The sequence below is a fragment of the Camelus dromedarius genome, chromosome 17 (assembly GCF_036321535.1).
Source record: "Camelus dromedarius isolate mCamDro1 chromosome 17, mCamDro1.pat, whole genome shotgun sequence".
Lineage (NCBI taxonomy): Eukaryota > Metazoa > Chordata > Mammalia > Artiodactyla > Camelidae > Camelus > Camelus dromedarius.
Genome location: NC_087452.1, coordinates 32,668,824 through 32,687,035, shown reverse-complemented (window position 1 = coordinate 32,687,035; position 18,212 = coordinate 32,668,824). Strand labels below are relative to the sequence as shown.

General features: G+C 36.0%; 1 protein-coding gene across 11 annotated transcripts in view; it reads left to right on the top strand.

The window, feature by feature from the left end:
* Window positions 1–18,212, top strand: part of DOCK3 (dedicator of cytokinesis 3) — a 299,439-nt gene that overhangs the window by 130,533 nt on the left and 150,694 nt on the right. For all 11 annotated transcript variants that reach the window (XM_031470426.2, XM_031470421.2, XM_031470420.2 and 8 more), the window contains exons 7-9: window positions 5,723–5,807; window positions 14,324–14,365; window positions 15,003–15,157. In XM_031470426.2, coding sequence (XP_031326286.2) covers window positions 5,723–5,807; window positions 14,324–14,365; window positions 15,003–15,157 — 282 coding nt within the window. The remainder of the gene's footprint in view (window positions 1–5,722; window positions 5,808–14,323; window positions 14,366–15,002; window positions 15,158–18,212) is intronic.

Sequence of the window (18,212 nt, the reverse complement as noted above, 5' to 3'; positions counted from 1 at the left end):
GACTTTACTATCTCTATGATTATTTATAAGTGTAAGTCTTAAAACCAAACAAATTATTGTCAGTATTTCTGGTCTGTAGGTTATTCGATCTTTGTTCTATCATCTATACTCCTTGTCCCATAATGTATATCTGCTTTAACACTGAGTTAGAACATTCAAGGATAGAAACTAAACTGGTACCCTTTTATTTAGAGTTTAAAAATACAGAGCTCTCCACATTTATATGACAACAATTTAAATTTTGTTTCCTGAGATTAGGAATTATTTATTTTGCCAAAAACTTGAAGATTCTGGCATTAAATGTATGTGACTTTCACTCGTTGGCCTCTTTGTGTATGTGTACACCCATTCCATAAGTGAAAGTTACTAAAATTGTATTAGGCAGAAATCACATTTGTAATACTATGTTATAAAATACAGGAAGGGCATAAAATAAAGTAGTGTTCAAATTAACCAACCATTATTTCTGCTCAACTCTCCCGTTCAAAGAATAAGTCAGTTAATTACATTCTCTCCAAGGGAATTCTAAAATAATTTATCTAGCAATGTAATTTTAATGTGTTAATTTAATATTTTCATCACCTATTAAAGATGTTGAGAAAAGTTTCTTCTCAGTCTCTAATCTTATCACCATGGTAAATATAGCATAGCTGAGTTAAGTTGTGTAAGCCCACTACTGACACAGCTTAGTTGATCTCTGCCTTAGAAAAATACCTAAGTAAGAAATATTTTACTCTTAGAATAATTTATAGGAATTTTTGTATTTTTTCTTTAGGGAGAAAGTACAGATTTGAATAAAATATAAATATTTTATAAGCTGTTGAATTAGAATGTTTCTACAGATTTTAAGTATCAAATGAAAAAATTGGTATCTTTTTATTGTGAAGTCTTATCATTTAAGACAAATAACTGACAAATATGTAATAATTTCTAGTTATTTAATTGTCTTTCTCTCCCTCTCCCTCTATCATATTCTTTCCCTCCCCTGCCTCTCTTTTGTACCTTTTCTCAGATTTTCATAAATTGTATGTAACCCACCCACGTCTCTTTCTTCCTGCTTAGTTTATGTTGCTCACCAAGGGAATTACTCTTGGAGGAAGCAACACAAGCAGCAGTTTGGGTTGTAGTGTGTAGAAAATACTGCCACCCCATGCCCCACCCCAGCGAGTTTCCTCTGAGTAGATTTTTAGCTAGGACTCAGAAAGGTTTGTTCAGTACTTTCTCTTTAAGGGCATAGTGATATTTTCCAGCTTCAGGACATCTGAAATTAGCAGAAGCTTCCAGGGCTTTCTTAGATTTCTCCTGATGTAAGGTATTGTGCCCATCAATCAGTATTTTGCCCTACTTAAGAAGTCTGAGATAACTTTGTTTAAAGTGTACATGTGTCAGAATCGTCTGCCAAGTTACTATGTTCAGACGACTAATACCCACACACTCACTGGTTCTTGTGCATCTGTTTTGCCCACCATCATACCCTGCACTTAGCACAATGCCTGCACTTGACAGGCACTAGGTGAGCATATCTAAGTGCTAAGGTGGGTTTGTTCTTACGCCTGGTGGCCACTCATTCATCAGTCTGTATTTGTTTCCTTCTGGGTTAATGGATTGATACAAAAATCATTCCTCAGACTATTAATGACCAAATTGATTAAAATCACTTACAGCCATTAGTACTTAACTTCATGGTTATTAGTGGAAAGGCGGCAGTTACAGTGGAAATATCATGGGTTCAGAGTAAGACAGACCTAGCTTGAGACAAGCTCAACTCTACTCCCTTAAGAGACCACTTAGTTAACTTCTCTGGTCTTCAGTGTTCTCAATTATAAAATGGGTGTAATACTGTGTACTTCCCATAGTGCTTAGAGATGATATCCAAAAAACACCTATTCCAAGTAAATGTTCAGTAAAAAAGGTAGCTATTATCTTATATTTTATTATCTAAATACAAGTGTACCATGCTTTCATTAGTATATTATATCTGTATGCGCTCTTTACTCTAAGTGTTAGAAAAGGGCACTGCCCACAGAAAATCTTAGTATCTCTAGTCTTTTTCAACTGATTCTGGGGGAGAACTAAGTCATAAATGCATTAAAACTTCCTTTGTTTATAATTAATTAACTTTAAGTTATTTCCTGTGTTCTTTGGTTCGGATGAGGAAACCCAGAAGAAAAAGAGGCAATAGAAAATAGACTAGAATATGGAACATTTAAAAGACATGTAAAATTCAAAGAATTTGATACAGAGATTCAGGGCCTTTAGAGAGGTGCATCTAAAAGAACATAGGAGCAAAAGTACGTCTCTTATTCACTCCTGCATCCCTAAGTTCAGCATGAGCCTAGTATGGAGTAGATGCCAATAAATATTTATTGAATTATTGGAATGAATGAACAAGTGATCAGTGACAAGTGGTGAGAGGCTAACTATTTTTGGGAAGACTGTTCACCTAAGCAATTAGACCACTTTGAAAACTCAGCTCTATACCACATCTGTATGTAGATATTTACATAGTTGTATGCCTCCTGCTTGTGTCCATCTGTTTAGGAGTCTATTTTTCAGACACTGTACCTCTTCAATCACAGCCCTTGTGCTGTAAGCCATAGTTTGGCTAATGATGTAACTACAACATAATGATAATTACAATAGCAGAAGCAGTTCACAATGCCTGATGAATGAGTGATTCACATGGATTAATCCTTAAAAACAGCTTATGATGGTAGAGAAGACAGTGTGACTTGGTGGGAGAGCCAAGATACAAACTAAGCAATCTGACATCAGAACCCATGCTCTTCAACTACTGTGTGGCACTGCCTACCTTTGCTGTGAAGATGGAGAAGAGACTAAGCTGACCATTCCCTGTGCTTACTGTTCACTGTTCTTAGAGAATACCATAGGAAGAAACAGCCAGAGTGAATATTATTCAGAGTGAATTTATAGTAAACATGTGTTGTTTCTCACTGTGCAGCATCTCTCCCTTCTTCCAATGAGGACATTCCTCCAATTTGACTTTTGAAAACTACTCTTTCTCCATTGAAGATGATCTTAGTAGAGGGAAATCAGTCTTTGGTTTTGTCAGATCACCTGTTAATCATTTTATTTCCTAAGATAATGAAATCAACTAAAAGGTACTGTGCTCTAGTGATTTCTAGGAGAGGGAAAACGCTCTGCTCTCAGGGGTAAATTAGCATGGTGAATGTGAACATTTGCTTGACTCAAAACTGCTGTATTCCCAATATTTAGCACCACTGGTGTACATGATAGATCCTCAGAGAATATCTTTGAGGTTAGTGGGTGGATATATGGGTGGAGGGATAATTGAATGGACAAGCAAACTGAGGGTGTCGTAGTGCTAAGAGATGGAATTTGCATGAATGCTGGTCTCCAGACAGGCCCCATCACTGTGCGGTGCACTACCACAGAACACGTACACTCAGCCCTGGCACTATTGACTTACATCCATCTGGATTTTTTTCTTAAACTATTGTATTGAAAACATCTATTTTGGAGGGAGGGTATAGCTCAAGTGGTAGAGCACATGCTTAGCTTGCACAAAGTCCTGGATTCATTTTCCGGTACCTCCTCTAAAAATAAATAAAGCTAACTACACGCACCCCAAAAAGAAAACACCTGTTTTGATTGGATTGTTTGTACAGTCCTTTTTGTTACTAAATTGTAATATTTAGATTATATCATACATTGTATGACCACCAGCAGTTAAAGAATACGTGTGAAATCTTCTCTCTTGATTTTTTTTATTTAAGAAGTTTCAATAGCATGACTACAGAAAATTTGTAAACTGTCTTAAGTGCTCATTGTATAATACCCCTTTCCTTATACAAGTACTAATATCATTTTTGTGATCTTTCCACTGTTTTTTCATATGCATGTAAAAGTATTTTAAATATTTGAGATCATTCTTTAAAGTGTAAATTGCTTTTTATCCTGAGAGAGGTAAAAAGGATGTGCTTCAGTGCTCTTTTGCTCTCCATGACACTGCTGCCTTTTCATGCTTTAAGTGTTAGAAGCCAGAAGTCTGAAATAATTTCAGAGAAATTAAGAATAGTTAATAAGAGATGATTGAATAGAGTATTTCTTTGATTATGAAGGTAGGAAATAAAACCTCTTACAGATTTAAGTGCATTAACTTTAATAATCAGATTTGATGGCATAGTTTTACCATTAAACTATAAACTATTAAAATCATCCCCTCTTTAAAAACTCACATTTCTCTATTATAGAATAATGCAAGTTATAATAATAGATAATAGAAAAAGTTGAGTTTTTATCCTTTAGTAGAAAAATAGGTTTCTCCTTTTTTCTTGCCTACTAGAAGTACACATCTGAATTTTAATTCTTAATCACACTAATCATATTAGCCTATGTAATTAGTATCTTTGCTATACCTTCTTCATACAAGCTTGATTTCCCATTTTTATTTTAACAGTCTCACTACAATTTAACATCTTCATATCTTTTCCTATAAGTAGAATGTAAATTATAAATAAAATAAACCTGCATTTTGGATGTGTATATGGCCTTATTTTAAATAAATAAGATTTATGCAGAGAAAGAACCTACAGAATTAGTTTTGCTAGCATATTCTGAACATAGTTCATAATCCAGGTGAAGAGAAAAAAAATAGACTTTAATAAGTGTGTGTGTGTGTATATATGGCCTGCATATATAAACATATATATATGTAAGTTTAAAAAAAGAAGAAAAAATACATACTTGCATCATCTATGGAATAGTTTTGCTGGATGCGATAATTCATAACCCTTGTTTTAGAGTAGAGTGATCACAGAGCATCTCTGAAACCTTGATGAGAGTGATAGGCCCTCTCCTCGGAGAAAATGCATACATGAACACATGCACATACTTGTGTAAGTAGTTAAGAAACCATGACCCCATAATTCCGTCGGACTCCAGGTTTAGAACTGTTGTTCTAGAGAGTGAGGAAAGAGCTAACATATATTGAATACAGATTATGTACCATATTTGAACCCAAGAGTTCTGACTGTCCAGAGTTATTTCCACTGCCTCCCAGTCAGCCATTAACACCATCACTTATTCCTTCCTGCCCAAGTTATACCAGATCTTCTAAGTATTATTTTCTTTACTAGTAGTACTCCCCAGTTAAACTTACATCAAAAGTGTCTTAAGATACTGGCTAGTGTGGTAAGGTCTTTTCTATAAACCAGTGTCAGTAGTAATTAAATTTCAAATGAGATAAAAGTAAACCAAAACATATATGTCTTTGAATTTAATACCTTTTGAAGGTGATTTTTATGTGTTTGACTTTGAATTATAAATCTACTTGGACCCTGAATAATTTTTTCATCTTAAGGGAAGTAATGCATGGCTGAGCCTTGAGCATATGTATGGGATGGGTAGAAATAGAAAAATAAATATGACTTATTAATCTAGGAAAACTCATCCTTAATGAACTCAAGGAGTCTATTATAAATGTGATACTGAATGAATCCTTTTTACCAACACAGGGGGAACCACTTCATGACTAAAACTGTCAGTTTAAAGATTCCTAGCCTCATTTATTTGCCTAAAGGTGAACACAGTTTGGTTACTGGATAAGATCATGTTCCTGCCAGAGCAGTGTCTGAACCTCTGTCCGCAAGGTCATGGCAGGCATGGGCTTCCAGGCATACAGAGAGAGATGAATAATCTAAGGACATGACTTGCTGAATGTGGTCTTTCTCTTTACTAGGCATTTGGGCCTGGACCTGGTACCACGAAAGGACTTTGAAGTAGTGGATTCGGACCAGATTAGTGTTTCAGATCTTTATAAAATGGTAAGAAATACAACATGGGGTAGCTTGTTCCTGTACACTTTTTTTTTCTCCTTTATTATCCCTAATTACATTATGAAACAATATTGCTAAAACCATTCCTTTGTCTTTGTTTCAGTGTATGTAAAGGGTCTTCCTTTTGGGGCAGTATATATATCACATTTGCTTTCTAAATGGAATTACTGTGTAGGGTTGTTGGGCCTACTGTAATGTCTAGGGATCAGTTCTCAGTTGGTTTTGCTGGTGAACAGAGCTCCTTCAGCCTGCAGCAGTTACTAAAATTCCAGCTCTTCCCACTTCTTAAAAAAGAGAAAGTAGTTGAAGCTGGAAAGAGGCGGTTATAAATGTAGTGATTAACCCTAGAAATAATGTACCAGTATTTCTAAGAGAGACAGAAACTGATAAATCCTTAGCTGTCTGTTGATTATAAAAGTGTATTGAGTTGATTAATGACCAAGATTATATTTTACAGGCTGAATGAGAGGAACTTTAAAGGTACAAAATTTTAAAGTAAAACAAATAAACATCAGAAACCTCAGGTGACTGTTAAGCTTAGAGTAAGGTACTGGGTAAAACCTCACTTTGAGAAGTATATATTGGTGAGAATTTCAAGTTTTAGAAGTAAAAATTTCTCTTTAAGAAGGTGTAATAATTTTAGGGCACATAGAGGATGCAAAGTATGTCACCTGGTCAGGGACCATGGGAAATTTACCTAAATAATACACAAATAACATATCAGTTGCTTTGGTATACTTGCTTCTGTATATTAAAAGTATACAGAAGCATTTGTGTTGCCTTAACTATGCTCTGTGCAAAGTGATAGGTGTGAGATACAGAAATTAAAGGTGAACAAGACTTATTCCTTCCCTCAATACTATTGCCATCTAGGGTATTGGTTCCTAACACTTTCTGGATTATGGAGGATCACATGAAATTTCTCCCCAGGACATGCAAGTATGGTTTTGCATATAAAATGTTGCACTCAGTTTTAGGGAATTGATGGTTGCCTCTGAAGCCCATGCACAATTTCTGTGTTTAGAAATTATTCTAGTGGGATCAAGTAGACCACAAACAGTTGCCATATATGTGCTGCATGTCATAATTAAGATATACACTGATGCTTTTAGAGGGAGTGACTGATTTCTTGGGTCTGGGAAAAATCAGTGAAAGCTTCCAGAGGCAGTAATGCTTAAGGTGAGTCTTAAGGGATGATCAGGGCTTCACCAGGAAGACAAAAAGGAAAAACATTCCAAAATGGCACAGAGCGTAGAGAAGTGGTAACTCCAGGAAACTATAAGATATTTGGTAACTGACTTGTAAGTATATGTTAGCAATTGGGAGATAAGGCCACAAAGGCAGCAAGAGCTAGATGATGAAGAGCTTTGTACGCCCCAAGTTGATAGAACTGATAGTCTGGCAGAACCAAGGGAATAACATTATTGGATGTGGGTTTTAAATGCTGACTCTGGAAAGACAAACATTATATGATACCACTTATATGTGGAATCTGAAAAATAGTACTTATTTACAAAATAAACAGACTCATAGACATAGAAAACAAACTTATGGTTACCGAAGGGGGAAGGAAGGGAGGAGGGATAAATTGGGAGTATGGTGCAGTATTAGATGTCTTCAGTACCCCCACTTTGAACAACTGATAGATCATTCAGACAGAAAATCAATAAGGAGGACACATTGGACTTGAACTATACTTACTACCAAATGGACCTAACAGACATATACAGAATATTCTTTTCAAAGTCAGTGGCATCTAAAGTGCACACAGAAAAATTTCCAGGATAGATCATGTTAGGCTGCAAAATAAGTCTTAACAAATTTAAGAAGGTCAAAATCATATTAAATATCTTTTCTGACCACAGTGATTTGAAAATAGAAATCAATAACAGGAAGAAAACCAGAAGACTCACAAATATGTGCCAGTTAAGCAATACACTCCTGAACAAACAGGGGATCAAAGAAGAAATCAAAAGGGAAATTAAAAATCTTGAGACAAACAATAATGGAAACACAACATGCTAAAACTTAGGTATGCAGCAAAAGGAATTCTAAGAAGGAAGTTTATAGTGATAAATGCCTACATTAAGCAAAGAAAAATAACTTAAATAACTGAACTTTATACTTCAAAGAACTTAGAAAAGAACAAACTAAGCCCAAAGTTAGCAGAAGGAAGGAGATAACAAAGATCAGAGAAAAAATAATGAATAGAAAAGATCAGTGAAACTAAGAGTTGTTTTTTTGAAAAGATAAATAAGTTGGCAAGCCTTTAGCTGGACTTAGCAAGAAAAAAAGAGGACATAAACAAAATAATAAATGATAAAAAAGACATTACAGCTGATACAGTAGAAATACAGATGATCATAAGAGACTGCTATGAACAATTATACACCAACAAATTGGACAACCTAGATAGAAACATACAGCCTACCAAGAATTTAATTATGAAGAAATAGGAAAACTGTACAGACCAATAACGAGTAAGGAGATTGAATCAGTAATCAAAAACTTCCCAACACATAAAAGCCCAGGGCCAGATGGCTTCATGGGTGAATTTTATCAAACATTTAAGAAGGATAAACGCCAATCCTTCTGAAGCTCTTCCAAAAAAAAGTTGAAGAGGAGGGAAGACTCCCAAACTTATTTTAAAATGCCAGCATTTCCCTGATACCAAAGCCAGATAAAGACACAACAAGAAAAGAAAACTGCAGGCCAATATCCCTGATGAATATAGATATAAAATTTTTGAATAAAATGCTAGGAAACCAAATTCAGCACAGTAAAAAGATCATACACCATGATCAAGTGGGATTTATTTCAGGATGGAAGAATGGTTCAGCATCTGCAAATCAATCAATGAAATACACTACATTAACAAAAGATAAAAATCATATGATGACTTCAGAAGATGCAGAAAGCATTTGACAAAATTCAACATCCTTTAATGATGAAAACTCACAACAAAGTGGGCACAGAAGAAGCGCACTTCAACAAAATGAAGCCACATATGATAAGCCCACAGTTAACATCATACCTAACAATGAAAGGTTCGAAGCTTTCCCTCTAAGATCAAGAACGAGACAAGAGTGCCCACTCTCACTATTCCTATTCAGCATAGTACTAGAAGTCCTAACCAGAGCAATTAGGCAAGAAAAAGAACGAAAGGCATCCAAATGGGAAAGAAGTGAACTGTCACTATTTGCAGATGGCCTGATCTTCTATATAGAAAACCCTGAAGACTCTACCAAAAAGCTGTTAGAATAAACAAATTTAGTAAAGTTTCAGGATACAAAATAAACATACATAAGTTAATTTTTCAAAAATCAGAATACACTATGAACTATCTGAAAGAGAAGTAAAACAGTCCCATTTACAATAGCATCAAAACAATAAAGTGTTTAGGAATAAATTTAACCAAGGAAGTTAAAGATCTGTATACTGCAAACTATAAGACATTGGTGAAGAAATTAAAGAAGATAAAAATAAATGGAAAGATATCCCATGCTCAAGAACTGAAAGAGTTAATATTGTTAAAATACCCATATTACCAAAGCCATCTATAAATTCACTGTAGTCCCTACCAAAATTCCAGTGGTATTTTCCACAGAAATAGAATAACCAATCCTAAAATTCATATGGAACCACAGTAGTCCCTGAATAGACAAAGCAATCTTGAGAAAGAATATAGCTAGAGGCATCACACTCCCTGATTTCGAACTATATTACAAATCTAAAGTGATCAAAACAATGTGGTACTGGCATAAAAACAGGTACATAGACCAATAGAAAAGATTGGAACAGAATCAAGATCCCAGAAATAAACCCACACATATACAGTCAAGTAATATTTTGAAAAGAGAGTCAATACGGGGAAAGGATAGTCTCTTCAGTGAATGTTGACAAAACTGGATACTCACATGCAGAAGAATGAAATTGTACGCCTGTCTTACCCTACTCGCAAAAATTAACTCCAAATGGATTAAGGATGTAAATGTTAGACTTGAAACCATAAATATCCTATAAAGAAATGGGAAAAGCTGCTTGACGTTGGTGTTGGCAATGATCTTTTGGATGTGACATCAAGAGCACAAGCGACAAATGTAAAAATCAACAAGTGGAACTATATCAAACAAGAAGAGCTTCTGTACAGCAAAATACACAATCAACAAAATGAAAACCTGCAGAATAGGAGAAAATATTTGCAAACCATATATATGATAAAGGGTTAATATTCAAAATATGTAAGGAATACTTCATAACAAAGATGAAATGACCTGAGTTTTTAAATAGCCAAAAGATCTTTTTTTCTGAAGAGGACATAGAAATATATGAAAAGGTGTTCGGTATCACTAATCACCAGGGAAATGCAAATCAAAACCATAATGAGATATTGTCTCAATCTGTTAGATATTACTTCATACCTGTTTGCCTACCATCAAATAAATGCTGGCAAGGATGTGGAGAAAAGAGAACTCTTGTGCATTGTTGGTGGAAATATAAATTTGTATAGCCACTATGGAAAACAGTATGGAGGTTCCTCAAAAAATAGGAAATAGAACTATCATGTAATTTACAAATTCCACTCTGGGTATATATTCAAAGAAATTGAAATCAGAATCTCAAAAGAGATAGCTGCATTTCCATGTTCATTGAAGTACTATTCACAATATCTGAGACATAGAAACAACCTAAGTGTCCATCGATGAATGAAGGGGTAAAGAAAATATGGTGTATATATAAGATGGAATTATTATTCAGCCTATAAAATAGAAGGAAATCCTGCCATTTGTGACATGGATGAACTTGGAGAGTACCATGTTAAGTGAAGTAAGTCAGATAGAGAATGGCAGATACTTTGTGATCTCACTTATATGTGGAATCTAAAAAGGCTGAACTCACACAGGCAGAGTAGATCAGGGGCTGGGGAATAGCGGAAACGAGGAGGTGTTGGTCAAAGTGTACAAACATCCAGTTATAAGAGCATTAAATCCTGGGGGTCTAGTGTACAGCATGGTGATTGCACTTAACAGTAATGTATTATATACTTGAAAGTTACCAAAGGAGTAGATCTTAAAAGTTCTCACCATGGTGACAGCAACAACATAAAGGTAATTATGTTAGGTGAAGGATGTGTTAACTGACCTCATTGTGGTACTCATTTTGCAATAAATACATATATACCTTAAACTTATACAGTGTTGTATGTCAACTATATCTCAGTAAAGCTAAAAACAAAAAACTTTCCCAGAACATAGATCTGAGTATCTAGGTTGAAAAGGCCCAACAAGTATTTATTGCTTAATCGTGAAATTTCAGCTCACTAAAGCTGAAAGCTTCCAGAGAGAAAAATATGTCACCTACTGAAGGATTGTTGTAAGAATAAGCATTTGTCTTCCTAATAGCAAAATTGAAAAGCAGACAATAATGAACAATTGCCTTTAAAACTATGAGGGAAAGTAAAATTCACCTTAGAATTCTGTATTTACTTAGCCACATTATCCATCAAGTAGCCTAAAGAAAATTTTGGTCATTCAGAATCTCCAACCAAACCAAACCTCTCTCTTAGATCCCTTTTCAGGAAACTACTGAGAAATGAATTATTTCTTTAAAGTGAAGGAGTAAACCAAAAGATGTTGACAAGTACCATCCAGGAAAGGGATTCTGACTCAAATGGAAGGTACAAAGAATTCTTAGGTTAACATCAGTGGAAAGTCCCAGGATGATAGTTGTGAAGTAGGCCTAGAGAATAACTGGTCAAGATTAAAGCAGAAGGGCAGCCAGGAGGGATATGTATTTAATATAAATACAAATCCCTGGAAGGTATTTTATAGAGCTGTTGGAGGGCGCAGGAAAAGGCCCTGTAATGTAAGTAAAACTAAGTAGCTTCAGTATAAAAGCAGATAGTAGTAGAAGAAAGAAAGTTTAATTTTAAATTTTAAATGAAGTATACTGCGTGACTCGGCAGTGAATCATATTTGACAGTTATAGTACAATAAAAAGGTTTTAACCAAAACATGTGAGATATTAAGAAGATGGATTAAGGGAAATGGATGTAAACAACTACAAAAATCCTCAGCTACTGTAATAAGAAGCCCATAGATAAATCTCAAATTGGATTTTAAAAAGTGCAGTGTAAATATGACATTTAGAAATATTTGATAAATTCTAGGAAAAAATACATTAAAGAGTTGAAAGCACTTATCTCTGGGGAATAGGATAAAGTGAACAGAGGACTGATACTTTTACTGCAAGCCTTTAGGGCTTTTAACTTTTCATTAATTAATGTTTTAATAGATTAATATTTATATTTCCATTTCTGGATTTTTAAATCAGTTGATTATTTACTAACAATCAAGCATCATTTCCTTGGTGATCCTGACCCAGATATATCTTATATTTCCTTGTGAGACATACAATACCTAACACAATTCCCAACATACATAGCAGGCAATTAATTGTGTTATTCAGTTAAATAGAATGTCTAAAGCTACACCGTTTTTTCCCCATATTGGTAGACCTTTGTGAACTAAATGGACCAGAGACTTGAAAAGGCTGAAAATGACTTCTCTGTGGGGTAAAATTTGGCAGAGGCAATAATGTAGTTCATACATTCCGTGATTAATTTGTATTTTGATGTATTTTTGCAAAGCACTTTGGATATAAAAATTATGATAGATACTTTGTTCCCTAGGAGGGTAAAGTGTAGACTTAGGTAGCAAACATGGGAACATAATACATTACAGCTCTAACACAGGTGATGGTGGCTCTAAAGAGGGAAGTACCAGCTGGCCAGCTGAAGGCTGCATGACAACAGGGTAGTGTTTTTTCCTTACTGTGGAAGACGTTCCAAAATGCTAGTTCCAGTGCCATTCTCTGGCCACTTGTGTGAGGTGCTTTCAGACTAGGCTGAAAAGTTCTCCCCAGATTTGATGCCTCTGAAGTTGTCAGCTGGGATGTTTTACACTGAAATTAGCTGTAAACTCCCATATACAGTTATAATTGAACATTTATGTTTGAGATTGGTAGTCATTTTTAAGAGTGAGTAAATTCACTTGAGAAAAATGACTTAGTGTAGCCCCTGAAAATAAGATAATGGAAAATATTTTAGGCCAGTAATCTTCCCAGTGCAATATGGGTCAGTAAACCATAGAAAGCTTGATATGTTTTGAAAGCCTGATTTTTTAAAAGCTTTTTTATAACCTGTTATATATAAAGTTTTCTCTTGTACATATACATTCTATGTGATGATTTCCCCAGTTGGTGAAAACCTGTTTTTGTTATATTTAATATGTATCATGGAAACATATAGTCCCATGGAATGAACATTAATCATTAATAATAATCAATGTAGCTAATAGTGCACATGAATATTTAATAATTAGCAAATATAGCTGGTGAGATACACTTAAATTAATATTTAATTAATATTAATTTTATTTAAGTTTTATTTAGAGTTAAATGTGTATATTTGTTAAAGAAATGAAACCATTCTGCTTAGCAACCATATTTCTTACCCACAGTTCACCAAATGAGCGCTGTCTCACAACCTCTAGGACCAAAAGGGAGCAGGATAGAAACTCGCATTTTTAAGTCTACCAGGACCAGAGAGTGAATGTTTGTGAACCCACCATTCTTGCTAACCAGGGTTTGCTTCTAAATGTGACTGACTTTTCTGAAATAACTAATAATGAAGAAGAATACCAATAATGAGAAGAAAACTAATTATAGATAACAGTGACCAACCACGTACAGTGTGTACTGGGCTGGGTTAATCTGCACAGAACCCTGTGAGGTTCAGCATAAAATGCTGTCCTCACTTTACAGATGAGGAAAAAATAAGTCAAGATTTAAAACCAGGATGTCCTGACTTGCACTTAGGTCCCTGACTACTATGTCATGCTGCTTCCCCGTCATGAAATTTTAGCCTCACAGTAATCTTATGAGGAAGATAATAAAAGCTTTTATTTAAATTTTACAGTTGAGGAAAATGTCTCTTGAGAGAGTGAGCAATTTGTCCTATTTGCATGTAGCTGGGATTGCGATCTACTTCTAACTTTAGGCAGCAACAAAGAAACAGCATGGAGAGATGTTAGGGAGGGACTGCCTTGTGATTAAAGGCTATACCTTCTCCCATGTGGTGAGCCTGAAGAAGGTGGATCACACAGTGTAGGACGTGACGCAGTGTGTGGTGAGGACAGTGGCAAAGCAAAAATCTAGTAGCAAGCACCCACCTGTGAATTGGCTGGTACTCTAAAATGAAAGGGCCTGGATTTGGATCCAGACTTTGCCACCTTCTTGCTGTGTGGGACCCTTAGCATGTTAACTTCTTTACACTAAGCCTTAGTTTCCTCCATCAAATACAAATAATATTTGTCTAACAAGGTTATTAGGATTAAATGAGATCATATATGTAAAAGACATATCAGTGCCTAACATATAGAAGGTGCTTAATTAAAGTTAGTTTCCTTCCCAGTTGAGTGAAATTTCTTTCTTTCTTTCCATAGCATTTGTCTAGCCGGCAGAGCGTACAGCAAAGCACATCCCAGGTAAGCAGCTTAACCAGGCCTCGCAGTTTGTTCCCTCAGTTCTTATGACAAAATAGAGATGCAGCAGGAAATGACAGACACTGCTGACTTCCTGATTGTGTGGTGCCTCTCCTCTAAGGAGCCCTGACCTCCAGCTAGATTTAGCAAGTCTCCACTCCTCTGTGCAAATTTACATAAGCACAATGGAAACAAAGTAGACTGAGAGACTAAAATGAATCAGTCTGCAAACATCAAAATAGTATTCAGAATGGTATTTAGTATTAACATCTAACAGTGTAAATCAAGTGCATCACGATCATGACAGCAACTCTAAGAAATGACCTTGGAAATAGTTGTCTGGAGAATTTAGATGTTTCTAACCTGGTAGAGATTTTGAGTTCACGCAGAAGTTGAAATTACTGTTCCCATATCTCCTTCACTCTGTTTACTTTTCCCAGCTGCATATTTGCCCACTTCAGACCACACATATTGGTACAGCATCTGCTACTAGCAAAGAGAACACCTTCAGTCAATCTCTCTCTCTCAAATAGTCCCCTTCAGCGTATGAGGAGAGTTAATCAGTTAGTTTTAGTTTTATTTATGATCAATATAATAACTAACTAAAATAGAAATCACTGTTTTTTGCCTTCCTCATTAGGTAGATACAATGCGCCCACGTCATGGTGAAACCTGTCGGATACCAGTGCCACATCACTTCTTCCTCAGCCTGAAGAGTTTCACCTACAATACCATTGGGGAGGATACCGATGTCTTCTTTTCCTTATATGATATGAGAGAAGGCAAGCAGATCAGGTAAAAGTTATTAGAAGTTCTGGTGAGGTTGAGACTCTAGTAGGATGGTGTGTCCTGGTTCATAGGCATCTCTGGACTTCGGAGAAGATAGATGCACAGACAAGGCAAAACAAGATAAAGTAACCTCCCCTTATTTAGCTGAGAGTTTTGCCTCAAATCCCAGTGTACCTTGAAGTCATGTGTGGGCACTTTTGTATCTTGTGCCTATTTCCACATGGAAGCTCAAATCCTGATCTTGGCCATCACCACCTCAGGGAGAGAAAAGGATGCATCTATTCAATGCCAGAGAAAACACATAGGATAAACATAGAACAAAGCAAATTCAGCAAAGAGGCCCAGCTCTTGAATGCAGGAGACCCTGAGCTCTGCTCTCCTACATGTAGAGGAGAGGGTTCACAGGGAAATTGTCTAATGTCCTGTCTGAGAGCAGCCCCAGTCCTCACTATCAGTCTACGTTGTGAAAGGAAGGGCATCTTCTGGGCAAAAGGGAAAGCTGGCCTGACTCCATCACTGCTCTTTGTCTTGGATTGGAGGAGAAGCCACAGAAAGGGACTGACATGCATTAGACCATGTTTCTTGACAGAGCAGTGAGACCCTTAGACATAAGCAACTGCAGCAGTGCTTTTTCCCTTGAAAGGTAGGGAGAAATCAAGGAAACACTCTAGCCTTCTCTTCCTCTAGAGGCTAGCCAAGGTTCTGAATGGATGAGATGCCCTTTGTAGCCAACTTGGAATTTTTGGAAGCCCAGGCATTTCTCTGTGGTTATTTTCTAGATGGGGCCAAGAGAAAATAAGTCTTGGGATATTTTTATATTGCTTGGGGACTTTCTGTGTTGAGTGCTTTATGGGTATTTTGTTGTTGTTGTTTTACTTAATAGCATTTTGAAATCAGTGGTTTCACTTTCCCAGTTGCATGTTACATGTGGCAAAATGAAAAATGGAAGTTGTAACAGAGTACAAAAGAGAAGCAGTTAATTTGCATGTTTCACAGTGCCTCTAATCTTATCCCTCCTCCCCACCAAAATTAAAGCACTGTGCTTCATTCTGGCATAGGAATAAAATAATACTCTCATTGACGAGGGCATGTGGGTTTTCCTTGCCTCCAGTGGCTCCCAGTATGTGCTTCTAGGAAAACTGTGGTAGAGGACGTGGTAGTGATGGTGATGGAAGCTCTAGCTGCTGCACAGGCAAGATTTACAGGCCAGGGCTGTGTGGACATAGATTCTGGCTGTTCTTATTTTTCTGCTAGACTAGAAGATTGTAAACTTTATTATTTATGTTTGTGTGTGAAAAAATCCTTTCTTCAAGATAAATTTTCTAAGAAAGTCCAATAAATTTTTAAATGACCTAATCATTACAGCAACTCTACAAAAATTTTTTCTTAGTTTTTCCAATTTCTTCTTTTAAAATGTTTTATTGTTTCTTTTTTTTAACATTTTTTATTGATTTATAATCATTTTACAATGTGTCAAATTCCAGTGTTCAGCACAATTTTTCAGTCATTCATGGACATATACACACTCATTGTCACATTTTTTTCTCTGTGAGTTATCATAACATTTTGTGTATATTTCCCTGTGCTATACAGTGTAATCTTGTTTTGTTTTATTGTTTCTTGAGACTAAATTATAAGTAATAAATCCAAAGATAAAACAACTAGTGCATTGATGATCCTGCCTGGAACTACTCCACTGTTGAAGGAAAAGGGGAAATAACAGGAATCACATCATGCCCCTGCCTCTGCCTTACCTAGTACCCCATGGAACCACTGAAAGTCCATGGTTGCAGTTTGAAAATGAGAGCATACTACTTTGAGTGCCAGGGACTGTCTTCTCTCTCTGTGATCTCAGCACCACACACAGTGCCTGTGTCCAGTACGTTCTTTTTTGGGCTTACTGCACAGAGAAGAACCAGGCCCAGTAAAGGCACCCTCCTGCTCTGGTTTATAATCCGTGCAAGATCATCAATGCCCCAGTAGTTTTATCTTTGGATTTATTGTTTGTAATTTAGTCTCAAGAAACAATAAAACATTTTAAAAAAAGAAATGTTTAAAAAAATTTTTGTAGAATTGCTGGCAATGATTAGGTCATTTAAAAATCCCCAGATATTAGAGAACTATACCATCTTCACATAATAAAATTGTAAGATTCTCAGTTGAAAATATCAATTTTCTTCAGTTTTGAGAGTGAACTAATAAGTAGAATTTTAGATTTAGGTTTAATCAATAAATGTTCTTCTTTCCATTAGGATTTGTGTACTTGTATAAGCCCTCAAAGATTTTAGGTCATTGGGCTGGTGTTACTAGATAAATATGCTTTCATTATGATTAGGTATTAAACTGGTCATACATTACTTTCTCAAAGCAGTTATCAGAAGTCACAAAAGGTTAGGGATATATTACATCAAGTGTTCAGAGTGCTGAAACAGAGCTATCAGTTTAATTATTTCTGCTCCTCAAGATAACTCCTTGAGTGACTGTCTTTCCAATCCAATATTGCTAATCTAATCTCCAATCAAATGGTGCTAGTCTAGTGTTCAGTATTGCCGGGACACTCTCACCTCTGTGCTAAAGAACGCATGTGAGCAGGGGAACAGGCTAAAGAAAAAACCAGCTATTCCTCTACTGTAAGTTTCATTGCTGATTCCATAGGCAAACCTCGGGGGTCTAAAGTGAATGATAAATTGCAAATCCACATAGCACATTCTGATATATGTTGACTGATGAGTATTAGATGATCTACTGGAGAGCAGGAGCAGCAGCTGATAGGATAGGGCGTTGGCAGCTTTAACTATTTCTTGTGACATTTCATCGTTCCAAACAGAGTCATAAATATTTAGCCTTGAAACCTAAATCTCTAAGTAAGACCTCCCCCGGAGCTTCAGGTCCTGTTTCCTGCCAGACATAGTCCCTGGATGTCCTTCAGACACTTCTACCTCAACATATCTAAGCTGCATTCACTTTCTTTCCTCACACATATACTTCCTCCTGTGTTCTTTAAATCAAGTGAGAGGCATTATTGTTTGATCAGAGATCCAGGTCAGAAACTTAGGAGTCC